The sequence below is a fragment of the Phalacrocorax carbo genome, chromosome 2 (assembly GCF_963921805.1).
Source record: "Phalacrocorax carbo chromosome 2, bPhaCar2.1, whole genome shotgun sequence".
Lineage (NCBI taxonomy): Eukaryota > Metazoa > Chordata > Aves > Suliformes > Phalacrocoracidae > Phalacrocorax > Phalacrocorax carbo.
In genome coordinates this window covers 160,233,265-160,260,937 of record NC_087514.1, presented here as the reverse complement: position 1 = coordinate 160,260,937, position 27,673 = coordinate 160,233,265, and the positions used below count along the sequence as shown (strand labels likewise).

Below are 27,673 nucleotides of genomic sequence, written 5' to 3'. Positions count from 1 at the left end.
GAAAATTAAGTGGCTGGCATCAGTTATGTAAGAAAAAGGAAACTTTAATTTTCTGTGCAAGCAGAAACTTAAACCAAGCGAAGTGTTACTTGTGTTTTATTTGCTCTGTTAAAAAGTCTAGGAATACAAAAAGCTTTTTTCTGAATATAAAAATTACATTTTCTTTCCAGGTGTCCACAGAAATACCAGTTTATTTAAAAATAAATATAAAACCTGCAAAACACCTTAAAGTGGTTTTGCTAAAAAGCTGTCTCATTATAAAAAGGATGGGGGAAAAAAGGGCGAACTAGTTCCTCTTTATTTCAGGCTTGCTGCTTTAGTTCAATGTTGCATATGAAGCAACAAGCAGAAATTGTAAGGAATGTAGAAAGTTCCTGTGCGTACCAAAGCCTTACTAATACAACACTGAGCTAAAGGACAATGACAGCGGCATGAAAGGGTTTTAATTTGTAAGAAATACCTGGATAAATCAGAGTTTAGGAATACACGCGTTCTACCCTCACACTTAACGATACACGGTGGCACTTATCGTGGCAGGGCCGACTTCCAGCAGCACAGACCTGCTAACCCAAAACACGCTTCCTCCCTGGGGGACTGAGCTGCAGCAGCGCCAGTCGCACCAGGTTAGACAGTGGGCTGGAGACGGGCGGGAACTTGGTCTAGGTGAAAGAGAGACTTTGGATTTAATGTTATATACTAAATGTAATGCTATGTTTAATATACTGCTCCTGGCTCCTGAGGAGAAACTGCATTCTCCACCAACTACAATTTTATACGTAGTTTTAATGGAGAAAATTGTTCATTAAAAAAATTGTAAAAACCATTTTTAATACCCACAGTTAATTAAGGTACAAACAAAATTGCTGCTTCCCAGGTTCTTTATCGCTGCATCTTTTTTAGATTTGTATCCTAAAGGTTCATTTTTTCAAATGGCATAATTTTGGCAGAGGATAAGGTCAGTGCGCTCCCGGATTGCATACTGCCTATCCCTCCTGCAGACTTACAGGGATGAAGATGAAGATGCTCAGCATCCCTGAAAGCTAGGTTTGCTATGCATCTAAAACATGTGCAGAGCACAAATACTACAATTACCAGAGAATTAAAAAAATCTGTCTGCATTCAAAGTAAAAATAAAACTGGGAAATTTCAAAATCTCCTGAGGTGTTCCTTTTGATCAATTAGAACTTTGGCTTCATTTCAATTTAGGCATTTATTTTATAATTCAATGCAAAATGTAAACTACGTAGTGATTAATATAAAAGCTTTTTTTTCCAGACAGGAATGCCAGAACATTTCCATTGTTTTTTATCAAACATATTTCTTTGCAAGTATGATTTTACGAAGCAGTTAATCTTCAGTGGAACTGCATTCTCTGACAGAAAAGGGGATTTTTTTTTTTTTGGGGGTACTAGAAATTATGTAGTCCTATAATTTTCACATTTTAGAGTTCTGTAGCTCTACTTGCATCTTCCCACTTTTTTACAAAAAAATGCAAGTATGTCCTTTACCGTAATTCCCAGTGGAAGTGTCTACTCACATTAAACCATCTAACTTGGGTCCAGTCTAGGCTGAATGGTTAAGCTGTGTTTTTCATGTTTATGGGTACTTATGCAAGTTCTGAAATAAAATAAATATTGGTGTTGATGGAAGAGAAAGCAGAAATGAAATGACAGTCTATAAAATCATCACCTCTGAGAGATGTTGAAAAGGCAAAGTTCGCTCATGCCTCCCAGTAAAAGAACTGACAGCATGAACAATGATCAGATGGCAGGTTTAAAATGAGGGGGGCGGGGGGGAAAGGAAGCTTTCCCACAGAAAGACTAATTAAACTGAACTCATTGCGAAATGACATGGTGAGACCCAAGAGGATAAGTTAAAAATGGACTGGATGAATTCACGGAGGGCAGGTCTGATCAGTGGCCATCGAACACTGGTCTGACCGCAGGCGCTGGCCAGCAGCTCCCCAAGCCCCAGGCTGCGGGAGGCTGTGCCGGTGAAAATGGATTGTTCTCACACTCCTCCCAAAACCTTTGGTACTGGCTGCTGTTAGAGGTAGGACACTCATCGGCTTTGCAGAAATCCAGCCAAATCACAGAGATACCAAATTTTATAAACAGCAGTATAGATATACGCCCCTAGCTCTATATACAGGAGTCTGGGAAGCACGCCAAACTGCACACTGCTGGGAATCCAGGTAGACATTCGGCTTGAAAAAAGCTGGCTTCAGAAGTCAGGAAATGAAAAGGTAAATGTCTCACAATAGAGTTTTTTAAGCATCTTCCTCAAAAAGATACTGTGCTAGATACTACTTCTTAATATGCATTTTTGTTAATAATCTGTTCAATCTAAACTATAAAACGTGCTGTACAACATGACTGAACGAATATTGCTGTGAGAAATATTTCCCCCTTGTTTGAGTAATTTAAATTTGTAAGCTAATGTAAGTTTTTGTATTAAATAATGTACTGTGTGCAATTTTCTTTCTTGTAAAGCACTTTGAAGCTTTCAAAGGGCACTCTAGGTTAATAAATAATACGGCATTCCTTGCCAGAACTGTAGGGCATTTCCCATAAATTCTGAATCTCCTTTGCCAGAACTGCAACATGTTGCATGCCAAATCCTGCACACAAATGCTCTACATGTGGCAAATACATATTGGTAAAGACCAGAGGCATGGCATTCCTGGATTTCTTAGAGAGAGTGGGGGAAGGGAAAGAAGTGGGAGGGAATAATGAGGGATGGCAGAGAAGAAAATTCTGTCTCTGCAGAAATCTTAAAAAAGCAAACCAGCAACCAAAAAACACCCCGACCTGAAACAACCCATAACCCACACTTCATTATTTTCCAAGACTAAGCTGTTTGCTGCGTGCAGCATTAACTCACAGGTACCCAGAGCTGGGTCTTTAGTTTGCCTTCAGTTATGGAAATCAGGCGTCCATTTTTGCAATAGCTGTAGATTCTTCAAACCCAGATGTTTGCAAGGGTCAAAACACCTGCAATCCTTGCTCTTCCAAGCAGATGCTAACACAAACAGAAAGGCTGTGAGCTGGGAGGAGGATGGTCAGGATTACCACTATTTACCAGGCTGTGAAAATGAATCCTCTTCTTTAGGCAAAGTCGTGAATGCATTTCATGTGCCCTAGGCTACTGGGAATAAACCAAGACCAATATTTATATACAGCGAACACCCGCCTTCTTGCAGTCTCCCCCACAGACAACTAGGCTCCTATTTCTGTAGCTTGGAAGAGGAGGAGTGGAAAGCAGTAAGACCCAGAAATGAAGTCAGTGCATTTGGCCGCATACCACATCGGTTAGATTACTGAAGGATACTAGGAGTTTAAGCTGACTTTGGTCATAATTTTCTTGATTTAATCTCTTTATGTATTAGGCACAAACACATAACTTCATCATTCCTCCAGCCCGGTTTGGACTGGATGTCTACAGTAATACAAAACTTTTACCATTTCCTGCCATTCACTAAATTTTAAGATGGGGACAAAAATTCTTGATCAACCAGCAACAACCAACTAGTTTAAAAGGTACTAAAAACTACTTAGACCTAATCAGGCCTTAAGCACCAGGATTTGCTACATGCTTAAAAAACAAACTGAAGTTAAAACTGAACTCCACATTCTGCAACACTAAACAAACGTTTTACTACATGGTTTCTTTTGAGGTGGCAAGAAATGACTGCAAAACCTTTGCTGTTGCCAGAATTGCATTGCTTAGAGAAAAATATCCTGTGGGTTACCATTTGCTGCCATGATTTACAAAGATAAGGTCTATAGTCTGTATCAGTTTCATGTGGAATTTTTAAAGGAAAAAAGCTTTCTGCAGAGTTTGTAGATTTCTGCATAAGTGTCTGTGTTGTTGCAAAGAGGGCTAGGTGATGCTCTCTCACAAGCTTTTCAAGAGAGTTAGCACATTTCTTCAGATTCATCTCCTGCAACTTAAGACTCTCCCCTCCATTGCTTCTGTCTATCCAATAAAAAGCTGATATGCTATCTAAAATCAAAAGGCAGAGAGAGGGGTGAGTGCAAAACATGTTTTCTAAAGAGTAGAGAGTGAGGAGTAACTGAGTGCTGCTACTGCAGCTCACAAGAAAAAGCCTTCCCAGGCATTGCTTTATCATCTCTTCTGTCCTTTGTGCCAACCTGTGCTCAAGAATGGTAACTAGACGAAGCATGTCAAAATGGTAGTCTGTATCAATGAACATGACTTCCACTTCCAGTCCTCCTCCCGTTTTTGGAATGATGCAGCGGGCTACTAGGTGATAGAGCATTTCTGTTTTTCCTGTTCCTTCTGGACCATGGAATTCAATGACATCTCCTGTTCAAAAACAAAGCAGCAAGCTGTCAGGTGAGAGAATCTATACCTCATTATAACCAATAGTCACTATTCTGCTAATTGGAAAATGCATTTTTTACAATTTTGATATTCATAGAATTGTTTAAATCCTGATGAACACCTACCAAGAGAAATTTCAATTTTCGAGAAAGGTTCTAAGCTGAAGAAAATCAACTGGGAACAAAGGTTGAAAAAAAAAACCCAAACCCTGCCAATACCATCTAGGACACAGATCTCAATAAAAGGTTGGCAACTGGATTTCATCTATCATTAGAGGTAGGTGGAGGCTGAAAAGGAAGCTGCTACACAAACGTGGCTAAGAAGCCATCTATTACGTACAGAAAATGAAGAAAGAAATAAAGTAGAGGACAAGCAAACCAAAGCTGACATATTAGAGGTGCAAATCATGTTGGCACATCTATTTTTATAGCGCAGGCTGTCCTTCAGCATTTCATGTCTGCTATATGCTTGTTCAGTATCTGCACGTGTCATAAAATACCAACAGGAATCTGTGAGCAGTAAAGAGAACACCAGTATATTTATTTAGCACTTATATTCTTCTGTGGTGATCACAATACGAAACTGCTTCTTTTGATGAGGGGGACTCACGGATTCCTTCAACTCCAGGCAACGACTCTACGGTCTGAGGCAAAGGATCTCTGTTCATAAACAGACAGCCTAACTGCCTGATCCACATGGGTTACTAAAACGCACAGCACAGAAATTTAAAATGTTAATTAATAAAAGCATTACACTTTTCTAGGAAACTAGTTCTTTTGTTGCATGTGAATGCAAGATTCTCTAAAGCCTTTTCTAAAGTCATCTTATGTCTTATATCACAGACTTGAAAAAAGTTACTAATTGCTCTTTATGAATTTCTAATTTAGGAAACCGGATCATTTATTTATGACATTTTGGATTTTAGGCAGCAGGGTAAAGACATGCAGTAAGAAGAATCACACAACTGTAACTGCAGGAAGGTGAGAGATTTCTACGGCCTTGGCAAGTGCAAATGGCATAGCAGCTTTTCATAGGAGGGATGCAAGAGTAGAGAATTAATTGCAACTTTACTTAAACATGTTTGTGCCTGAGATAACAGGGTTTTTCAAGTCATTATGTAACTTCCAGAGGATGTCCTTGTTCATAAGTGCGTATAATGTCCAGATGCAGCATGGGATGAGGGGCGGAGGGAGGGTAGTGAAGAAACTAAGCTCTTATTTTACCCATTGCAAGCGCTGAAAGCCATTTACACTTGATGTGACAATTCTGTCCATTTCAGTGACACCCAGACTGCCCACCTCTCCATAATGAAATTCCCTGCTGCTCTACAACTGCAATTCCGTTTTTATGATTTTCTGGTACTTGGAAATTTATTAAAAAGCTTGATTGCCTCCCAAGCCCTTACTTATCTGTTCTGAACGGCTCTCCCTACTTTTGAGATGGAAGATGGCTACACTTCCTGTGACATAAATCTTCATTTTCTCTTCCTGTTCAGAGGCTGCACTGTCCACCTCTGCCACTTGCAGCCAGCAGCTGTCTGCTGTCACGCAGACCGTGCAGTGACATACCCACACCCTGTTAGGATGAGATATCAGCTCGGGAGAACTCCTCCTAGATGTGCTGGGTAGGCCATTCCCTCATACTTCAAGTCTACTGAAATATTTAAAACAATTGTGCAAGGCACCTCTTGTTAAGGAACCAAGCATATCTTCTGTCTGTCGCTGGCTTTGGCACAAGCCTTCTGCCACCCTGACTGGTCTTTCCGAGTCCAGACCAATAGCTGAGCTGGGCCAGTATGCAATGCAGGTTGCTTCACCTACCTTCACAGCAAAATATGACTTGTTTAACAAAAAACTCTGTATGGCCACTCAGAAGCAGCAGTGGGGAAACCTGAGTTACTGTTTGGTAATGATCCAAACAAATTGCAATAAACGCTTGACTTTATCTATTTGAAGACATTTTATCAGGTTGTCTGTGTGTTACCTCCTATAAAACTTTACATAAGGGAGCTGTAGTGCACAGAATAACACTGGATGAGCTTTTATTGGCAGAACTAACAAATTTAAGTAAAAATTGTAAGTTGAATGAAAAATCATTCTAAGGAGTTTTTGTGCTGGTGGTTTATAAATTTCAACAGCAAGGCAGCTAAGCACCCTTCAAAGCTTGTTCAATATTGCTGAACAAGACACACATCCGGGTTGGAGTTTGACCAAAACACGTAAGTTATCTGAAAAGAGTAACAGTTTGGACTGTAAGATAACCTCAAGAGAGCTGGGGATTTCTGTGCCTTCATAATTGTCAAAGAGGCTGCCCACAAGATGAACGGGTGCAAACAGAAGCCATTTATAGCAACGTCTATAAATGTGGGGTTACATTAAATTAGCAACCAGCCTGTTACAGTAAGATAAGAGGGGAAATTCATCGTTCTGGATAAGAGCAGACAAACCATGACACAGCGGAGGAGGAACTGCGGCCAGCAGTGTTTTCAAGAAGCCTTTGACACCCTCACAATAATTCATGGAAGAAACATAGTGATCACTACTAGCGTCATCCATTAATGTCAAAATACTTCAAAAGGAGGATTAGTAAAGGGATACTGTTATGGGATGGAAACAGTCTGAGAGGCAGAGCAGGAGCAGACACCTGAAGGTGGAAGAAAGTTAATGGGAAACTGTCCTGTAAGAACTGGTGTTGCCCAATGTTAAAAATAGCCGATGACTGTTCCATTAGCTTGGCATAACGTGTAGAAGACAAATTAGGTTAACAAAGGCTTAAGGCTGTGAAGATTTAACAGATCAAGATGGACGAGCAGAATGATTTCATATGAAATTCAGCACTGACAAATTCAAGCAGTACATTTTAAGGAGCAACCCTATGCACTGCTTGGCTCACAGTAGCTTCAACTGGCCCACTATGGTCAGACTGAAGAGTACAACGGTCCACCGCTATGCAGTGGCGTACAGGATAAACTAAATGATGTTGCATAAATTCATTAATTCAGTGTTATCTTTTGAATGAGAAAAGCTCAAGATTTGTCTGTAATCATTGTACTAGCCAATGTTGGTTAAACTTTGCTGCTGCTGCGTTATAAACAGGCTATTTGAATACTCTGCAATAGCTCTGAAGTTTTCCCATCATCAGATACCTGGGGGTTACTGGACCAGTAACTTACAATACTATGCAGAAGCTGTCATTAATATTTGTACCATTTGTAAGTGAAGTAGAAAGGCCCAATATTTATCCCAAGTTAATGCTGGGTGTCATACTATTGCTGAACGCCAGCGCTTTACACCGACGCCCACACCTTCATGCCGGTGGCATAGGAGAAACATGACTGGCAATAGTGGAAGATTATTTAAAGCTCGTGTCACTTTTGCTCCATTCCAGAAGAGCTTAAATGGTATGTAATTAATACGCTTATGTGTCCTTAAATATACAAGTCCATCATAATTAGAAGGAGCGACTAGAGTATCACAGCAGTATCTATAATAGCTGTTCCTATTTTATAGTACCCTGACATATGTGTCATGAACACTTAATTATGATGTAACCTTTGGATAGTTTAATGAAGCTTCATATATATTTTTTGTTTGTTTCAAATACCATCAGGAAAAAAAGAGTAATTTAGGTCCTTGCATTACTTTAATCATATCATTTTAGATTAAGAGCCGTTCAGTACGGACTTCACGGGCAATGTGTTACAGTATTCCACAGTGACCTACTAAAGTCAAGTTCATAACAAATGGAGAGTTAGGTCTTTAACAGGGATTTAAGACTGAATAACGAGAACACACATCAAAATAACACATGGCCTCACATAAGTACTGTGGTATTAAAAGACAAAGCAGAAATGCAATAAAAGGTAAAGTCCATTTGTGTATATAAAGCTAAAGATCTGTGCTAATACGTTATGTAACTTCACTAATGTCAGCCAAAAAGCATGACCAATACAAATAATAATTGATGCCATTTGTTAAAAGCAGAAGAAAAATAGAAGTGCTTCAGAAGCTCAATGACCATGTTGGCACAGAGAAACCAGTGACAAATTTAGGTTTCCAGCCGTCTCAGAACCGAGGTTCTGGAATAGTCTTTGGGCAGACATGAACAAGCCAACAGAGCTTTAAGATCAAAGCTGATAATTTGATGAACGGAATTATGTAATGCTGTGGACTGTGACAGCAAGGGCAATTACTGGCCACCAGGAAGGCTTCTCATAGTCTGTTCTACCAGAACACAGCCAGTTTAGTCTCCAACAATTGTTTCTTGGGTGTAAAGTTCATTAAAAAAACAGACTGAAAGGCCAGCATTTGCAACTACTGCATTTTTTCAAAACAAAAATATCTCACCTTTAAAAAAACTGTTAAGATTTCAGGAGCCTTGTGAAGCATATACCAATTTCACTATGGGTTCTTTATTCTTCTTATGGGTAACAAAGCAGTTCAGAGTTGCAAGTACTTAAATAATCATCTTTGCTCCATTTGCACCGGCTTACCAGTATTTCTCTGCCCTTTATCTTTGTTATATCACATTTGAAATGTTTAGGGGCAAGAATCATATATTGCTAAACCCCTAATGTATTCTCAAGTGCTGCAAAATAATACACAAATAGTCTCACAGTGACTGCCTTTGTAGACTAAGCATCATCCCTCATCCAATTATCTTGATTCTTTTTATTGCTTTTTCTGCTATTTCTTCTGAACCTTCTATAATTTGTGGGAATTCAAATTGCAGACAAGTATGTTGATAACCGCTGCGGCCACATACTTTTCATATGAAACCCATTCATTCATACATATGCTCAACAACTGCAGTACCTCACAGCACGATCCTTGCAGTCTGCCATTCGGACTCCTTTTTTCCTATGTATTTCTAGTTTTGTGGAATCAGAGTTGTCTCCTCCATTGTGATATCCATGAAATTTGACACAATCTGGAAAACTAGCCCGACTCCCTGAGTAATCAAGGAATTACTAAATGTGCACATTTCTGTTTATCTCAGAGATTTCTTTCATTAAAACATACGATCTTGATCTTAAACCTTGTTAGAAGAATCTACCTTAAACTTGTCATACCTGCCTCACTGGGAGGCAGCCCAATTTGAAAATTTGAAAATCTCATTTATTCACCAAAGGTCTGTTTAAGCCATTTTGATCCTAACATCATCCGCACTCCTTGAGCTGGTTTGTGCCTATGTTCATAATGGAATTGCTTCCAAAGTTCCTTCTAAGTATAACCAGGACTTTTGAGGCAAAGACTGAATGGCTTGATGACTTGGCTTTATTGAGAAATCCTGTTTGCTCATGCCCCTTTTCCTCACTGATCCAGACAACTCCATATCACCAAACTCTGCTATTTATTGAACCTCGAGTTCTTTGCAAATTTCTGTAGTTATGGCTTTGTGGTGGTTTTTTAGGCCACTGATTAAAAACAAAAAAAGTTAAATGACAGAATCCAGAACAAATTTCTGTAAAACTGCTAGAAACAGACCAACGTGCTTGGTACTTACTCCCCTACACCTCTGTTTTGATACCTATAAAGTAGATATTTTAAGGTCCATTTAATAAGTTTGGAATGGTGACTGCATTATTTCATTTTATCGAGTTTGCATAAAACTACATCAACAATTAAAATTCTGAGTCCAGGGCAAAAAGATCTACTTGTATGCTTATCTCTGTCACATTGCTCTGAGAATACTTGTACATCAACATTTTTCCATAAATGGGATAAAGATACATTTTTACCATGAACAGGAGATCCTTCCTCAGCAAATAGATGAGGTTCAAGATTCTTCAGAGAACTCCTGCCCTCAAGTCGTGCAAGTAGCTTTTAAAGAAAAGACAGAAGAGGCATGCTGTTAACTCAAAATAACAGACCTTGGGAATCAAATTTAAAGGATTCTGAGAACTGGGAGCTTTCCATGACAGCCCTATCAAAAGATTAGTTTGATTTTAAAAACATTTTCGTAAATACGTATGGAAAACCATAGTCTGGACTACAGCAACAGAAGGTTCCACCCTGACAAACAATTAGCATACAGATTCAATGGCAATAAGGAGGGGATATAAAGCTGAAAAAAAAAAAGTAAGAAAAAGCTGCACAGGTAGACTAGCAAGAGGGGCCACCTCTGGTATACAGCAGTGCTGCCACTCAACAGAAAAAGGGAAAGAATATGATTTGTAATAATCATCACCTCCACAACAAACTACCGGTTGAGAGATGAAACGTGACCCATTGTTAGTCTCCTGAGTCAGCCTCTTTGCGCATTTATAAGTAAAAACACACACATTTCATCTCAGAAGTTATACAGGACTCTTCTAGGCCACAATCCTATTATATCATAGTTACTTGTTCAAACATAGTATGGATTAAGAATGATCAAAAATAATTAGCCACCAGTGGCTCTGCAAGAACCTTTCTAAAACAAGCTCGAATTTGTAAAGCGAGTCCACTGTACAACAAATTAGTCCAAAGTTCATGTAAAATTTCTTAAATTGACAGGTATTTGCATAGCAAGTAGACAGGTATTCACATAACTTGTGTTATTTGTAGTTCTGGCATACATTGCTAAACCAAGAACAAACATTTCACCCAGTGCTAGAGCTGTTATTCCCTACATGTATTAACACACGGGAAAGGACGCTATCAGGATGCTCAGAGCATTGCCACAGCATGTACCCTGGTGCCAAATATTTCATTCTCCAAGACACCCAGCTGTCATTTAAAGACCTAAAGAAAACAAATCCCATTCAGTTTTATCCTGTCCTTCTTAAAACCAGTCACCAAACAAGCAGTGAGCACACACCTTTAAACACACACTGCCTTATCTCTCTTTCTTCCCTGCCACGTCGATGAGCAACATTTGCTCTGAGTTGTCTTAAAAGTTGTTTGAACAGTTGCATGTGTGTGTGTTTGCCTTTAATAGTAGAATAAAACTCCATTAAATGGCCCTGAATTTACTTCAGGTGGTCACGATGGGAATCTAAGTGTGACATTTTCATTGACATTTTAACATCCCCTTCCATTAACAAAATGTCAATGTGTTTGCCTTTGTCTGCCTGTTCACACAGAGTTTTTCTGCCACGTCCACTGAAGGGTCATCACAGACCCTACATGTGCAGCCCTCCCGTGCAAGCGGCCACCTGCGCCTGGCCCTGGCCCCCGGCAAGGAGAGGCTGCACCCACTGCGGAGAAGAGGTGGGAATCTCTCACCCCCTCATCCAGCTGTGGAAGTCAAGAGGAACAGGAAAACCACTGCCGGCTGCTGCTTTCTGATGCTCTTCATTTCTTAGCAAAGGAAGCAACACTCTGACACTCGGTGATCACGGGGGCTCGATTATCAGCGCTGCTGGGGCTGGGAGTCACAACTATTGCTGGCCTAAATATATTTCTGCAGCCTCCTGTTCCCAAATTTATTTGTACATCAGTGAATACATCCTCTGCAGTTTATTTCTTCTGGAAATGATGAGTCCCCATCTCTTCTTAGATATCACCTCTTTAAGCTTACTGCTAGAGCTTGGCAAATACACAGTAGATTGATCACGATCGTTTAAATATGAATCTGTGGTTATTTAAATGACAATTTCATATATTCATTTTAAATAACTACAGATGCTTACTCTGAGCACTGCTCATGTAGGTAATTTATGATAATTCACTGATGATAGCACACCTGTGTTTTTATCAAACTTATATTTACTTCCGAGTTCTGAAGCAGAATCTCCAAAGGCACTTGCCTCATTAGTGTCACGCTGGGAGCAACGGGGTTCCTGGCAGAAACAGCTAACAATTTTCCTTCACATCTAACAAAGGTTTGTCCACACTACAGCAGAAGTGACAGAAACAAAGCTGAGATGAGACACCAGACAGGCATCCCTCACCTCTGCTGACATTAAAGGCAGGGACAACATGGGTTTTTCAAAATTGGAAAAAGCCACCTTGGCTCTGCTTCAGGAGAAGCATTTCCATTTTGCTTCTCACACTTCCTTCTGTAAAACGAGGAGTGGGGGGAAATCTATAGTATTTAAAGGGTGATTTGGATGGCGGACATCAGGCGCCCGAGCTTTGTCGCAGAGAGCATACAGAGCACAGCACTGCTGAAGAGAGCCTTTGAGTGGGAAGAGCTTGGAAAAAAAACCCACCAAAACAATTTCAAGTTACAAATTAGAGACTTCAGATTCTATAGTTTAACTGTAGATGATCATTTCTTCTTTCATAACGCTCTTTTTATCTTCATTTATACAAAAAACCCCATGTTTTAGCAACCTGTTAGTGGTAGCTCTTTGCTCTCAGGTGTTCCTCAAAAGCGTAATTACACTAGCAAGAAACTGCACGTATGTGCAGTTACGTGTAGAGAACAAGCTATGCAGCAAGAGTTAGGCAATGGGTTAAATTTCATTAATGACAAGGCTGATGGGACTCAAATATTTCAACTATGTCCTTTATAATTTATCGATTTCATCTTTTTAATAAAGAAATATGCATATAAACAGTCCTACTGACTAATACATTATGCGCTTCTACTATATTGGTTTCCACGAAGTTATGCATAAATGTAAGCATACACATAGGTCTTGTCAGGAATGAGATATTACTTCATTAAAATGTTACAGAAATTTAAATTAAATACTCCAGCTCTGTTAGAGGCTGTTAGCTAACCTACAGGCTATTTACAAACACAAACCTATCTTGAGTACGAGGCAAAATTTAATTTTCAACCACTATAACTACTCTGACTGAGCTTTTGTAAACTTTGGGCACGAAGACATATGCAAGCAATTTATCATTTATTTTATTGTGATATACCAAAGGTGTTTTGCGAGAAGTTCTGATTTGTTGTATGAATTATATTCAGTAATAAGAGTACAAGATTGTGTCCAACCCTCACTACAACCTGATCTGACACATGAGGCTATTTGGGGAAGTATTCTTTTAAATGAAGTATTTTCTGTTTCAAGGCCTTCTACCATTTTTTTTCTGGACGATGTACTTATACGTTCACCCTTCTTAACCCATCAGTTACCAGTTCCTCCCTCGTTCAGGTTTGGTTATCCATTCTGTCACGGGCAGGTGCTGCCATGTGCATTCCCTACTGGCACCACTCACATGGACAAGTAAATGCACATCCCCACTTGCAGACAGAGCACAACTCACGCCCTGAATTTGTGTAGATTCGCTGATAGGGGACACTGAAAAAGCATGGAGCTGTAACAAGAAATAAATATTCACGTTTCTATGCTTTTGCGTGCACTACTCAGAATATTCTGGCACAGTTACACACAAATCTCCAAGTAATTAACTTGCTAATTGCAATAAGTCACTACAAATAAATCACCCAGCAGAGGGGAAAAAAAAAACAACCAGCAAAACCCCCAAACTCAAAGGCCTTTCCTCCGAAGAACAGGAAAGCAATTCCACCTTCCAAACTGTTTATTTAAACCAAACCTTCCTCACAGCTCTTCCTCCTTAACGCATCCACGCCAACGTTTGGGAGGGAGAGCGCGAAGAAAACATTTGTAAAGGGATTACTGAGACCCCTGTAACCCCCCGCCCAAAGGCGGGACGGAGACCCCCGCTGCCCCCGCCCCGGCCGCCTCAGCCAGAGCCCGGCCACCCACTGAAACCCGGCCGCGTCCGGGCGGCTCAGCGCGTCGGGGCCCCGCAGCGACTCCCGCCGCCCCCGCAGCCCCCCTCGCACCGCCAGGCGCAGCCCCGGGGCCGTACTCCCGCACCGGCTCCGGGGAGGCGGGGCCCCGCTGCCCCCTCACGCAGGGGAGGCGGCGGGCGGGGAAAGGGCGGCGGAGGCGGGAGGGCACGGCTCCCCCCATCACACACCGCCCCCTTTGCCGGCTCCGCGGCCGCCGGGCGCTTCCCCTTTCCTTCCCACGGCTGTGACCTCGCCTCGCCCTCCCCGCCGGCTGAGGGGAGCCCGGGGGGGGAGGGGGGGGAGGGGGCGAGGGCAGCGCCTCACCTGAGCGCCCGACTCCGCCCTGCGGAACGCCTCATCCATGGCGCGGCGGGGGGCCGGCGGCGGCTACTGCGCAAGCGCGCTGCTCGCGGGCCCTGCCCCTCCCCGCCCAGCGGCTCTGCGCACGCGGCGTTCAGCCCCCGGGGAGAGGGGTGGGGTCTGCGTGCTTCCTTGTCGCAGGTTCGAGTCCCGCCTCGGGCGCCGTCGGCCCAGCACTGCTGTACATTCCCGAAGGACCAGTCACTGCAGAGAGGTTGTTTATTTTTAAAAGGTCTGTCTTTTTATAGGTTAGTGGTTTGGGTGGGGTCTTTTTCTGCTCCTGATGAAATGGGGGCAGGTGGCTGGGTTGCCTGACTCAAGGGATGCTCCTCTGTGACATGGGGGTTGATGTGACTCAAGGGATGTTCATCTGTGCAGCTGCGATTAAGATCTTGACGCCTACCAAATTGCTCTTTGCAAAAGGCAGCTATCAATTATGGCTTGGATTAAAAGGGGTCTAGAATATCTTACATGCATTGAATGAACCCAATTTGTGTGGCACGTGATGCTCCGGGGCAGGAGCCAGCCAGCCGGTGAGTCCCTCGTGCAGGCAGCTGCGTGCCCATGGCCGGCAGCAGGACCTGCTCCTCCTGAGGACCACGGCCCGTCCGCTGCGGTTGGCAGCGAGACAAGCATCGGAGAACGTGGAGAACCTGTTTGTGTTTTCCATAGGCTAAATGCAAAAACAGTAGGCTAAGAATAGCAACTCCCCATATCTGCATATCAAAGAGCAGTAATGATATCATCCCTTTGGGTTTAGTGAGGTTATTGGCAATACTGCACGTTCTTACAGTTAGGAGGAGAAACTGGTGGTGGAGTTCTTTGTTTCTTCAAAGAAATCATGTTTGCCTGTATAAAAAGAGTTTTTTCTAGCTTGGTCCTGAATACCCAACAAATCAGAAAAATCTAACCTCAGATGCAAGGCAGTGGCTTTGTTTACTCTTTCAGCCCAAAATATGCTGCTCCCTCTGTTCAAAACACCCTGTTGTTGCCACCTGACTCTACTCAAAGTTTTAGATGGATGCTACCTGCCTCTACAAGGTCAGTCAGATTTAACCCAACTCAAAACAGGATTTTAGTGTCAAGTTCTAATACTGCTCATTAAAGTGCAGGAAGGCGATGGTCTCTTTGGGCAGCTGTAGTAGCCTTTCATTTCCTCTGTGTATGGATACACATGCAAAATTATCAAGAGCATGGAAGCTGGTTCTTTAGTGACAAAGTCCCCCCTGGCTGCAGGGGGGACACATGGCACAAAAATGCAACTACAATACTATTGCTTTAATTTTATTGAAGGATGTTTCTGCCTCACACTTTCACAGAATCACAGAATGGCAGGGGTTGGATGGCACCTCCGGAGATCATCTCATCCAACCCCTCTGCCTGAGCAGGCACACCTAGAGCAAGGAAGAAGCCAACATAAGGGACAACCTTAAGAGCTGCGTGTCTCTTGTTACAGTACCTTAGAGGTCCAGGCCATGTTCCCTGGAAGAGTTCAAAAGACTCATTAATTAGCAGTGATTGCCGTTGAAGCTGACTGGTGACTGAACACAACCCAAGAGTAGAGTGGGACTCGCTGTGACTTATGACAAAGACACTACTCACTGCATCAACCACATGATTTTGTTGTTTGTTTTAATTATAGGTTCTTTGTTGCTGTTCTCCTCTAATTAAAGCCATCACACTAATTTCTAAAAAGGGATGGCTACTTGAATTCAGAGACATAAAATATACAGCACACATAAATGCCAGTTGACTGAAACCCACTCCTACCTCATCACTTACCACTGCCTATATCCCAGCAGGGTCCTAGGGGAGCTCTTCTGCATGGGTGAACACGGTTTTGGTATTACAATCTAACGCAGGATGAAGTATCACAGTTCAGTGGAGATCAAGCAACAAAGATTCAAAAGAGGGTAAAAACATGGAATTCACCTGAGCAGTGAAAAAATGGAAATTTAATTGCTTGACATATTTAGTAGGTAACAGAAACAGGTAAATCAAATACACTGGTCACCTTGATAGGCAGATTGCCGTAACCACCTCTCATATATTACCTTCACATTCATTTGCTTCATACAGCGTGGCTGGCATTATGAAGTTAGAAAATTGATACTTACTTTGACAGCACTCTGCCTTAATAAAGACTCACATTGTGCTTTTTAGATTTATTTGTCAGTACTATCATTTCTCTTCTTTGCAGATCAAAAGCTAGATTTAGGCAATGATGCACACTTCAAACTTTAACCCCAAACCAGCCTTACGTAGATCTTTGTCTTTCTAAACCCCTGCCCTCTGCACTTCAGCAATCAGCATCACGTTCTTTCATCTTTTTTCTGCAGTGTTTCTGAGTGATAGCATATGATCCAAGGGTGCAGGATCCTACCTGCTCCTTACTCTTCCCTCTGAAACAGCAGAAACCTCCTTAACACGGAATCCTCCTTAATGCAGTATAGCTATAAGTAGCTCATAGTATCCAGGGACTCTCTGCCCCAGCACTCCTGTTTCTACAGGCAGAAAATTAGTCTTCCTTTGTTTGGCATGTGGGGAGCCTGAGGGTGCCCCTTGAGCCACAGGCACTGTTTATGTAGCAATTCAGCAGCAAGAGCAATGACTTTCCTAATAGCAGAAAGATCAGACTCTAGGGGTACGCATCCCTGTCTCCATGAAATGTGTATTACAGAGAAAATTCCTGTTTCCCAATCTTGATTTTGAGCATCTTCCACACTGAGATGCTGCGTTTTCTACTGCACATGTTTAAGACCTTCATCGTAGGGAGAGAGAATGACAGGGCAAGAGAGGAAAGTATTTTAACTGGAGTTGCAGGCCTGAGCAAAATTGATTTTTTACTATTTTTTGGAGCGTATTTGCTCATTCATATGTTCATCATTGCTAATTTCAGCCAACGGAAGGAAACTGGGCTGGGTTCTGCGGAAAGGAGGACAAGCCCAGGTGCCCCAGCGCTGCAGAGAACCAAGTGTACTGTTTATAAAACCATTTGGTTTTTTTTTTAGGGAGCAATGTCCTAACTTTAAATTGCCAGTTGGTCTACAACAGAGATCCAGTCTAAAGAATTAACACCCTATCCTGGAACAAGGCCTGAGGTAAGAGCTTAAACAAAAGGGAAAAGCATGAGGAAAACCAATGTGGTGACAAGAAATTCAGCATGTGTGAGGATGTTTGCAAAAAATACATCAAACTTTTATATTTAATTAAGTAATAGCTAAATTAGAAACTGGAATGTAAATGTTTCCTCCTTTAAGCATTTTTTTTTCAGCCACAGAGATTTTGTTCCAACATAAGCTTCATCATTTTGAGCGTATTGTCACTTAATGTTCCCTCGCAAGATTTGTGTGGGTGACATTCCAGCACAAACCAGCTCCAAACAGATCTTCTAGGTTGAAAACAGTTTGTCTCTGTTCGTATAGTTGAATTAAACTCTTTCAGTAAAGTCAGCTGTTGTTTTTCTAATTAACCTCTAGACTCTTAAACACCTTCACTCCAAACGTGACAAATTGACTAACCAAAAAGTCATTAAACAGAAGAATCACTCCAAGAAACAAAATAGGAAGGTCTCGTTTTCTACTTCTAGTAGTAGTTTTTACTACTAGTAGTAGTGAAAATTAAGACTTATGGTAGATGTTGAATCTGCATGTGGCAAAACAAATGATGAACTGCCCGGTGGATTATTTGAACCTCTCTGTTGCATGACTCCTCTAGCTTCATGCAGCTCATTACAGCCCCACTGTTCCAAGTTTCTCTCAACGAGTGAAGTGATCTGTCACTGGGTTTTATTAGATTTTTTAGAGCAGATGGCTGATTCTTTTTACCAGGAGAGCTGCCACTTTCTTTAGATGTGTCTCAGTTTTATGGTAGTCTAATTTATCTGTTTACTTCAGAAATAAGTAACTTAAATTACAAGGGTGTTATTATTTCACTGACCTCAGAGGAAGTGATAGATTTGCTGTGCAACCTGGGGAAAAAAAATTTAGTCCATTGGTAGATGGACTGCTAGCCATCAAAAAAACAGCCCAGGTCATTACTAAATTCTGGCATCTGTGATAGAGTTCTATTGCTGGTTGCTGGATATTCTACTGTACAATTCAGCTTGCAGGGTTACATCAGGAGTAAACTTGCTCTGTGCAGTCATTCACCTGCATTTATATCTAGATTTCTTATCTCTGCAGGTTGCCTTTTGTCAGCTTGGAGTTGGAATTACCCTTGGAGTTGGAATTACTCCTTGTTTGCTTGTACCACATTGTTCTTTTCCTGCTGTTTGTTCCATCCTGTCTGAATAATTCTGCACTGCCTCGTTGTAAAGCTGCCAGATACTCCTTACTCAGACATTAATCACACAGATAAGGACTGGTATTGTATTGGTGACCTGGCCAGGGGTATTTTCTTGCTTGTCTTTGGGGCACAGTTTAAGGTTAGCAATAAATAGATAAATAAAGGCTTACAGAGAAGAGCACGTGATTTGTAAAGACACCTTCATAGCCAGCAGTGACTACAGATGAAGTTTCATTTTGAGTCCTTGAGCTCTGACCTGCAGCCCACAAGACCGGGAGGTCTTATCTTTGACCTTGTGAACCTCCATCACTGCTCGTACCCCACTGACAGGAATAATGCAAATTTTGCCCCCATAAAACATGCTTGTGAGAATGTTCTCCACCTTCTACAGAGCTGTTCAATGAAGTATGAATGATCTTTCTAAATTCTACTCTTGTGAGTTCCCCTTTGCTTGAATGTTGATGCCCTTACAAGCCCCAGATTTTACAAACATGACCAAGAAGCCATGCAGGCAGTGTGACCTTGCTGAAAAAGTAACACAAATCCTAGGCCTGTCAATAGTAATGAACCAGTATTTTAATTAATTAGCTATGTATGCCACCCTGGGTACTCTGATAAAAGATGCATCCAGGTAGCTGGCACCGAGTCTACACTAACTGGTATTCCTTGGCAAAAGCAAATCAGAATTTGCCCCTGTGGTGCAGAGGACTAATGGTACACTTCAAGCGTGCATTTCTAACCATGAGATAAAGCCCAAGCAGAATAACTGTATAATCCAGGCCATTTCCCTTTTTTCTTTTTCTTTTTTTTTTTTTTTTTTTTTTAAACTGACCAGGGAATCCCCATTTTACCCTTTTTACACAGATTTAGCATTAAAGTTTCTGTTTTCTGTAATCCCCACAGACCTCCTGTCAGAGTGAAATATACTTCTATTTCTTTTCTTTTTGATCTCAACACTTGTAAGTAATAAATAATTGATTGCCAAAGGAATTCTGGGAATATATTCAGCCTTAAATTGAGCACTAAACTATTTGCAAATGTGCTTAGGCACTAGCCCAAAAGATACATCAAAAGAATGTCTATTGGATATTGGGAAGTGAAGTGCCATCGTATATTAGAATTAGGAAGCATAAAGTATAAGTAGAGAGATAACAGCTGTCAGATCTGCTACTGGTAGTAATAGAAAAAGGTATGTTTTAATAGAAGGCTCTAAAGTTTTGTTCAAGCTAGACCACACTTTCACCTCAGTGATGACACTCCAGACCCTGTTCAGGGAATGCTTTGGTTTTGACTGTTGTCTTGAAACTGGGGCTTGACAGTGTATTCACCCAGGAGGTATCTACAACTTAGTCTGAATGGTCTGTGAAGTAAATTTATTAGAAAGAACCGGGATATGTTTACTGCAGTGATTGGCCATCTTTGGTACTGATGACAGATTTACTATGGCAGTCTTGTTTCACCACGGCTATAAGCCCCAGTGTAAGCTTGGTCAGTAAAGCTATACTCTGTGCTGCTGTGGCCACACTGTAGGGTCTGGACTAACCTAAGCACACCTACACTGCTGCACTTGCAACAGAGTCATACCCAAACGTCTGGATATCTGTGAATAAATTTAGATGTTGTATGGTGTTGGCCTTGGTGTTTGCCTTGCCACTGCAACTAAAGCTCAAGTATGCTCTTCATGGGGCACATCCTCTTGGAATCCATCTCCAAACATGCAAATGACAAGAAAGTAATGACAAAGAGTGCAGATGGATTTATTTACCAATGGTAAATCATGCTTGACCAAGCTGGTTGCTTTTTATGGTGAAATGGCTGGCTAAGAAGATTAAGGGAGAGTGATGGATGCAATATATCTTGTCTTCTGTAAAGTTTTTGACACCATAGCATTCTTATGTGGGAGCTGAGGAAGTATAGGTTAGATGAATAGTCTGCTAGATCAGTTGAAAACTGCCTGGGACCATGAGGTTTAAAGGACAATTATCAACAGCCTGACGCCCAGGTGGTGGCTGGATAGTAGTTGTGTACCATGGGGTTGATACTGGGGCTGATATTGTTCAGCATTTTCATTGTGATCAGTGAGAACACACCTTCAGAAAACTTACGTGTGATGCTAAATTAGAGAAAATTACTAGGATACTGAATAATAGAGCTTCAGTCTAGAGGGATCTTGGAACACTTGTGGATTGCACCTTAAGACATGCAGTAAGGTGTGTGAAGCTTGGTACCTGGAGCAGAATAACCTCATGCAGCGATACAGACTGGGAACTTACTATGAGAACTGGAAACTGAGGGCAAATTTGAGGCCAAGGGCCACGGCTTGTACCTTTGGAGATTCAAACAGGACATTAGCAAAATTTCTTCAGCAGGAGGATAGTGCAGCACAGCACTGGAATATATTATTTGGAAGAGTTGTGGAATCTCAATCCTTTGGGGTTTTTGAGACTCAGCCAAATAAAGCCGTGGCAGGTTTGATTTAGAGCTGGTGATAATCTGGCTTTCAGTGGTAGGCTGGTTCAGATGGCTTTCAGGAGCTTATTTCAGTTTCTCTGATTCTGTAATCTTTGTTTCCACACAGCAGCTAGAAGAGTCACAAGTGAGTTTGCTTACAACCTTCCCAGATCTGTTAGGTTTTTCTTGCTTAGAAGTTTCTTATGCATCTGTGCAAACTGGACATCTGCGACCATGGGTGTAAATCAAAGATGCCTTTGCACTGGCTTTGTCAGAAGCCATTCTCTCTTCTGGTAGTATGGAAAGCTATATCATTCTTGATGTATGTTACACCAGCCTCAGAGATTCTCTTGTGTAAGGCAACTTGCAGTAACTCTTACGAAGTTGCGAATGTGGAGTGTTGCAAGGAGAGCACGCTCCATCCACGTTCATCTCGCGTACTCATGGTTCTTCTGCTACAATGATGGAAGATGGTCATGGTAGTGACATAGAATAGAGTCAGTCAGGAGTTTACTGATAGTAGTTTTCCTACCAGGGTATAGAGACTGGTGGAAAACAAAAAGGTTTTTTGGACTCTCTTCTGATTGAAGGAAATGGGTTGGATGGATTTCTCATCTTCAGAAGTTTCAGGGGAGGTTTTTAGAAAGATGTTGAGACATCATTGGTTAGCAATTTCAATGTGAAACTGTCTTGTGAAACGATTTTTCTCATAGATCTTAATTATACTAAGATATTTGAATGAAAAAGGGCCATAGTTAAAATGAAACATTTAAAAAAAAGTTCATGTTGGCTCACTGGTGGATTAGAGTACAAGACTTTGCTCTTTTGATTTTGAAATCCTGAAACTCCCCTAGGATGGGAAACCTCTTCCTACTGTTGTGAAAGAAAATAGCCATCTGAGGTTATATTATGTTAGGGCAGCACAAAATAGCCTTATCATGGCTTGGGAAAATCATCCTGTATTTTGATGTCCTATATCCGGTGCATCCTGACACTAGTGCAAAATGCCACTTTGGGTAAGTAGCATTTCTCTGATTATTCCATGTATCCACTCTGCTTGTGTTCATACCTGTTTCAATGCTTGATTTTCTGCAAATGTTCTGACAATAAACTGCTGATGGGAATGTTCACTGAAGCACCAAATTCATATGTGAACATTCAAGTATATCTGCAGAAAATGAATTCTAAATATATATATATATATAACCCTCCATTTTTTCATCAACTGTGTGAGCTCTGCACTCACATCAGCAATGATGGACTGAATTTTCTGATGATGCATGTTTATAACAAACTTGCTGAGGGGCAGTTACAGAAAGAGACTTCATACAGGAAAGTCTGAAAGTTAGAACTGAGATTTGCAATGGTAGTTTCTGGAGAAAAAAAAAGTATATTATAACATTCTTTCTTTGCAAATGGGATAACATTCTCAGATTATGTAGAGCTTGAAAACATGGTCACCTCTTTCACTGCCCTAATCTTTGATAAGCCGTGCATTAGGGAACAGCAATGCGTTGAAAGATTAACTGCAAAAATTAAGCACTTCACCAAAACAAATCTAGTCACTTAAGATTTTTCAATCTGCAGGCTAACGCTGCAATTGCCTGATTGCTTTAAAATGGCATAAATTCAAACTGCTTCTGCAATACATGATCTATTTCTGGGCTGCACGTTCTTGCTGCCTCCTTTGGGTTGTGCTGGTGGTTGTATACTGAACCAGCTCAGCCCTGTGACCCAGCTGGGAGCTGATGGAGGTGAGAGGGAGGAGTCTGCCTTTGGTTTTGGTGCTCAGTTCCCTGATGGGGAGATGGCAACGTGAAGCCAGAGGTGAGAGCCGGCAGGACTGTCTCATGGTGGCAGCTTGTGTTTAGGTTAGCCAAAAGTGACTACAGAGCCAGTTGCGAGGAGACCTCAAAGAACTGGTTAATCTCAAAGGTTAATTTCTCCTCTGTGAAATTCTCCTCCAAAAAAAATCCAAAAAAACAGCCTGGAATTCTGAAGCACAAAATGAAGCATCCAGAAGAAAAACCACTCTGTTGCTAGGCCATCCAGAGGTGATCCAAAATGTTTTTGTGCCTGACCCAACACAAGGCAGTTTCTGCCCTTTAATTTGTGAGGGGATTGCAATAGATGTGTAGGCTAAAATAACTTCTTTATAAATCCTCTGACGGCAGCAGAGTTTCAGCAAGAGTGATTTCACCCAAGGTAGCAACTACAGCCAGAAATGTGTTACAGTGCTTCCCAAAGACCTGTACTCAGGCGCTAGCTTGGAATTATTAAATGGTTGGTCAATAACAAAGAAGTTGATCTAAGACAACATGGAAAGTTGGGAAGTAGTAGCAGACCTGTGGGAGCTGCACACCCCATGACCATGGACTTCTGGGAACCTCTCCATGTCCATGTGGTGTTTCAGAAGTTACCTGCAATATTAAAAATTGCATGTATATTGATATATCAATGATACTGATAATTGATGCATAAAACCCTACGTATGAAAAGCAGGGTTTCTGACACAGTGTAGCCATCAGCAAAGGTCCCTGGATTCCTGAGAGACCATTACAGTTTCCAGCAAATCTCTCTGTTGCTGCTGGCATCCCGCAAGCTGATTTGTGTCTATGTTAACTGGAAGATCTGCTTCTTAGGAAGAGATGGAGTTGTAGGAGGAAAGTGAAACATGGAAATGTCCGCAAAGTATCTGTATCATTTAAGTGGAACCACTGTTTTGAGTGGTATTAAGGGTGCGGAGAACAGAGCACTAGGAAACAATAGGACTCGTTTGCAAGGAGAGAGGGGAAAATGCAGCTGATATGGTTAGGAGTGAGATTAACACCACAGCTTCTAATTGAACACAACAGCCAAGTTTAAGAATAATATGGATTATTTAGAGAGTGACAGTTATGGGGACCCAGAAAAGCTCTTCTCACCCAATAATCTGGAGTCTTCAGCTGACTGTCATGTTTGCCTGCCCTTCTGAAGTGAACCTAGTAGTTCATTCAAAAAAAGCTTTAAATAAAATAACCAGACTCTTTCTCTCCATTCCCCTTTCCCTCTTGCCATAGGCAAACAAAGCCCCAACAGACAAAAGCCTTCACTAGTATAATCCCCAACTGCCAATATTAACTTAAAATGTATCATGGAGGTAAAAAAAATGGTATAATCTGGGCGATTTTACCCATTATTATAGCCTGAAGGCTGTATGAGCAAGTGTTCTCCTCTCCACCTTTGCAAGAAATGAGGTATCTCAGGAATTAAAGCAAGCTAGATGGATGAGGAAGCTCAGGAGCAGTGAAAGGGAACACAAAAAAGGTCAGCTTGCCTTCCTTGCAAGGCAAGTTAAAACTTATGTTTTAACGCAGACATAAGTTAGGGGCCTGGAGAAGGAAGGGGAAACAGTCCTGATAAGTTTGAGCGATTGTGGAAGTATCTTTTGGAGGCAGAACACTAACTTTATCTGCATCTTCAATATTGTCCTTTTACTCTTGGGATTCCATCTTGGAAAAAAACATCCCATTTCACAATCCGATGTAATTACCCAACAACTGTGATTTAAATGTTTAATTACAGTCATCTCTGCTTACATATGAAAAAGTATTGACCTCCTGTTCTACTGCTTTCTCGTAGCTTTTTATCACCTTTTATGATCAGTCTCTTCCATCCTGACGGCATGTTGTCTTGCTGTGCTTTGCCTGTAGGGTATTTCAAGCCAGGCAGCAGACACGCACTCCCCTCTTCATAGGCAGTTCTTTGCCTTGTATCCTTTCCCACCTGTGTGTTCGGTTCTCAGTGGCAGCAGTGACTTGGCGCAGAAAACGATGGTTGGCAGATTATTATAACACTGTCTTCACAGGGGCAGCCAGGTGTTGACCACAGCAAGAGAAATAAACATTGATTTTCTTTTCTCAGGGTCATCCACTCCCTTTCAGTTACACAAGAGGTGAACCAGGCCCAGCCAGTGCTGAGATGTCTGCTGATGTTCTCCAGCTGTGCATTTATCATCTGCTTCTATTCTTTATTTCCTCCCCCTCTCCTTTTGCAGGATGAAAGTAATGACAATGTGGGATTCTAAATATATCCGAGCCGCTTGCAGGTTCTGTGATTGCGCTGTAGGCTGTGTGAAATCTGCAGGCAACAGTACGCCTGCTTGCAGCGTTGCTTTAGGGGAGAATCTGTTTAGTGCCCTAAAACAAAGTTAGAGACATACAAAGGCCCAAAGGCTAGCACGCTGAAGGAGATGTTGGCACCGTTTGCCTGAAACCGTCTCTCTGTTAGCAGGTAGTGTCCCCACTGGAAAATAATGAGTGCATTCAGTGGTAGATCTTTGTTACAGTGAATTAGACACTCACTAGCACACAAAGATTCATCAAGTGAAGCATTTCAGGAAAAGAGCACATCCATCCTCACAAGGGCACCCTAAGAGTACTTGATCCCAGTGAGGCTGTTATTTTTTTAGGCTGTGGGCCTCAGACCTGCTGAAGCAGTTCCTTCTGCTCCCTCACCTCCTCCTACTTCCAGCCACTCCTTCCCACTCCCTTACTCCTCCTTCTGCTATGCTGGCACAAGCATTTGGACATGTGGTGAAGTGCAAAAGGAGAGCTAATCTGGCTGAAAAAATCCTGGCTGAAAAAGAATGGGGGGTAGGGGGGTTAGCCAGCCCTGCTCCCCTCCTCTGATTTATTTGCAGCAACCTAGGAGGTACAGGAGGAATGATGTAGGAACAGGCACTCCTTAAGCAGGCAGAGCTGCTGAAAATAATGCTCACTGGGCTATGATAGGGTTTCCTTTTTGTGATGACTTCTTCCTGTCACCTGCAAGGAGACAAGACAGCCCTGTTAGAGTTTGCTTGGAGAAGATGGGGAAGAAATTACGTGCTCACAAGTGCCGGACTCCAAACTAGGCATCGAAGGGGAATTTAGAAGAAACTATCAAGTGATGGTCAAGATCTTTTATATTCTTGTTTGTTCAGCATATAGTTCAGTTTAAAATAACAGTTTTTACTAGTGAAGCTCTGTCTGTTTTGAACCTCACTACCTCCAAACAGAGGAACTGCCACTTAGTTCAAAGCACTGATAAGAGAAATGAGCAGACCATTGGAGAATCAGCTACTGAAAGGGAAATGCCTCCTTGGTTTATAGCCAGGAGTACCTAATTTGTACTCAGAAACTTAATATTTAATTTAGAAAATATCTTTGATTTTTTTATAGTGATGTTAAATATTATCATGATGTTTATGTGCATATATACATATATACCCTCCCCTCTTCTGCTTTTCAGTCCTGCTTACCTCTTGGAACTGAAGAGATAACTGGAGGCTGTAGAGAGCGTTTTCAATGAGTCAGTTTGAAAGTTACTCTGAGGATCTGAGGTCGCACAAGTGCTTTAGAAAACACAACCAAAGACTCGAATATACCCACTAGCTTCAGGCACTGGGTTGAAGTGAAATAATGCTTCCAGACTAAGTCCTGGCCTTCAGGCAGTGATTCCAAGCACCTGACCCAAGTCCTGTGGGTCTCCACATAGTAAGTGAAGACAGAAAGTTCAGAAGCCATGTCAGCGTGCCTGAGGCAATACCTCTCTTTCTGTGCATAACGAACCTATGGGATGATGAAGCCTGTGGGCTGACGAAGAAGTTCTTGGGCTAGCCAATGGGAAGTGGTGGATGAAGATGTGTCTGAGACCAGGTGCCTGACTTGGGACTGCCTAGGGGATCTCCCTTACAGATCAAGAATACTGAGCTCTAGGAAGGTAAGTAATGATGGGTGGACTCTTAAATGGAAAAATACAAGCAGTCACTGAGTGAGAACGAGATTCCTGCCTTCTGGAGATGTGGAAAAGAGAAGTTTGGGTCTTCAAGATCTTAGGAGTGTGCTGCAGGCGCTGAGTTATGATACAAAAGGCTACCACCATCTTCTCTACCTGTGTTCTGCAATGAACCCCCATGTAAGACTCACTTGGATATACTAAAATAAACTACTTTTTCCCCCAGGGAGTTTTGCAGGAAGCCCAAAAGCTTCACAGCAATTTTGAGGCAGAATTTAGGGACTCAGCGTGTTTCTTCTTTTTCAGACTTCAGGTAAGTTTGTATTCCAAAGTGATGACAACAGTTCACACACACACACACATATAAATGTATACATTTAGTTCCTCTGGGAGCTGTTTGGCAATAGACTAAGTGCTGAGAATCACTATTTGAGAATGAGTTCCCCCAAGCTAGCTGCTTTGCTGTCATGTAGGTGGGGAGGATCTGGCCTTCTAGCTGTGAAATCAGGCAGGAGGTTTTTTTGTTTGTTTTTATTTTGTTTTAGAAAACTAAATTGTGTTAGAGAAATACAGTATAGAACAAGCACCTTGTGTTGTTCTTTTCTCTTTTCAGCAGGAATGACTGGGGGCAGGGGTATGGTGCACAGAGATGAGCCATGTCTTTGTCATTGGAAAGTAAGTAAGGGTTTACAAAGTGATGACGCTGTGGCTGTGTTCTGGCAGTGTGCTGGGTAGATTGTGACTGCTGGATAATCTTTAAACTATTGCCTCTCTCTCTGTAACTCCAAGATCCTGAATTACATTAGAATCCCATATTTCATCTGTAAAG

The 27,673-nt window shown here is 41.7% G+C and overlaps 1 protein-coding gene and 1 long non-coding RNA gene across 2 annotated transcripts; one reads left to right on the top strand and one right to left on the bottom strand.

Moving 5' to 3' along the window:
* Positions 1-79: 79 nt before the first annotated feature.
* Positions 80-14,401, bottom strand: XRCC2 (X-ray repair cross complementing 2). Its single transcript, XM_064445077.1, has 3 exons — positions 14,314-14,401; positions 10,088-10,169; positions 80-4,329 (listed from the first exon to the last, which is right to left on the bottom strand). The coding sequence occupies exons 1-3, from the start codon at positions 14,350-14,352 to the stop codon at positions 3,614-3,616; spliced, it is 837 nt and encodes a 278-aa protein (XP_064301147.1). The 5' UTR covers positions 14,353-14,401; the 3' UTR covers positions 80-3,613.
* LOC135312127 (uncharacterized) lies at positions 14,358-27,303 on the top strand. The gene is made up of 3 exons (XR_010371790.1): positions 14,358-14,581; positions 17,361-17,450; positions 26,359-27,303. It is a non-coding gene; the product is annotated as an uncharacterized LOC135312127 (long non-coding RNA).
* Positions 27,304-27,673: the final 370 nt, after the last annotated feature.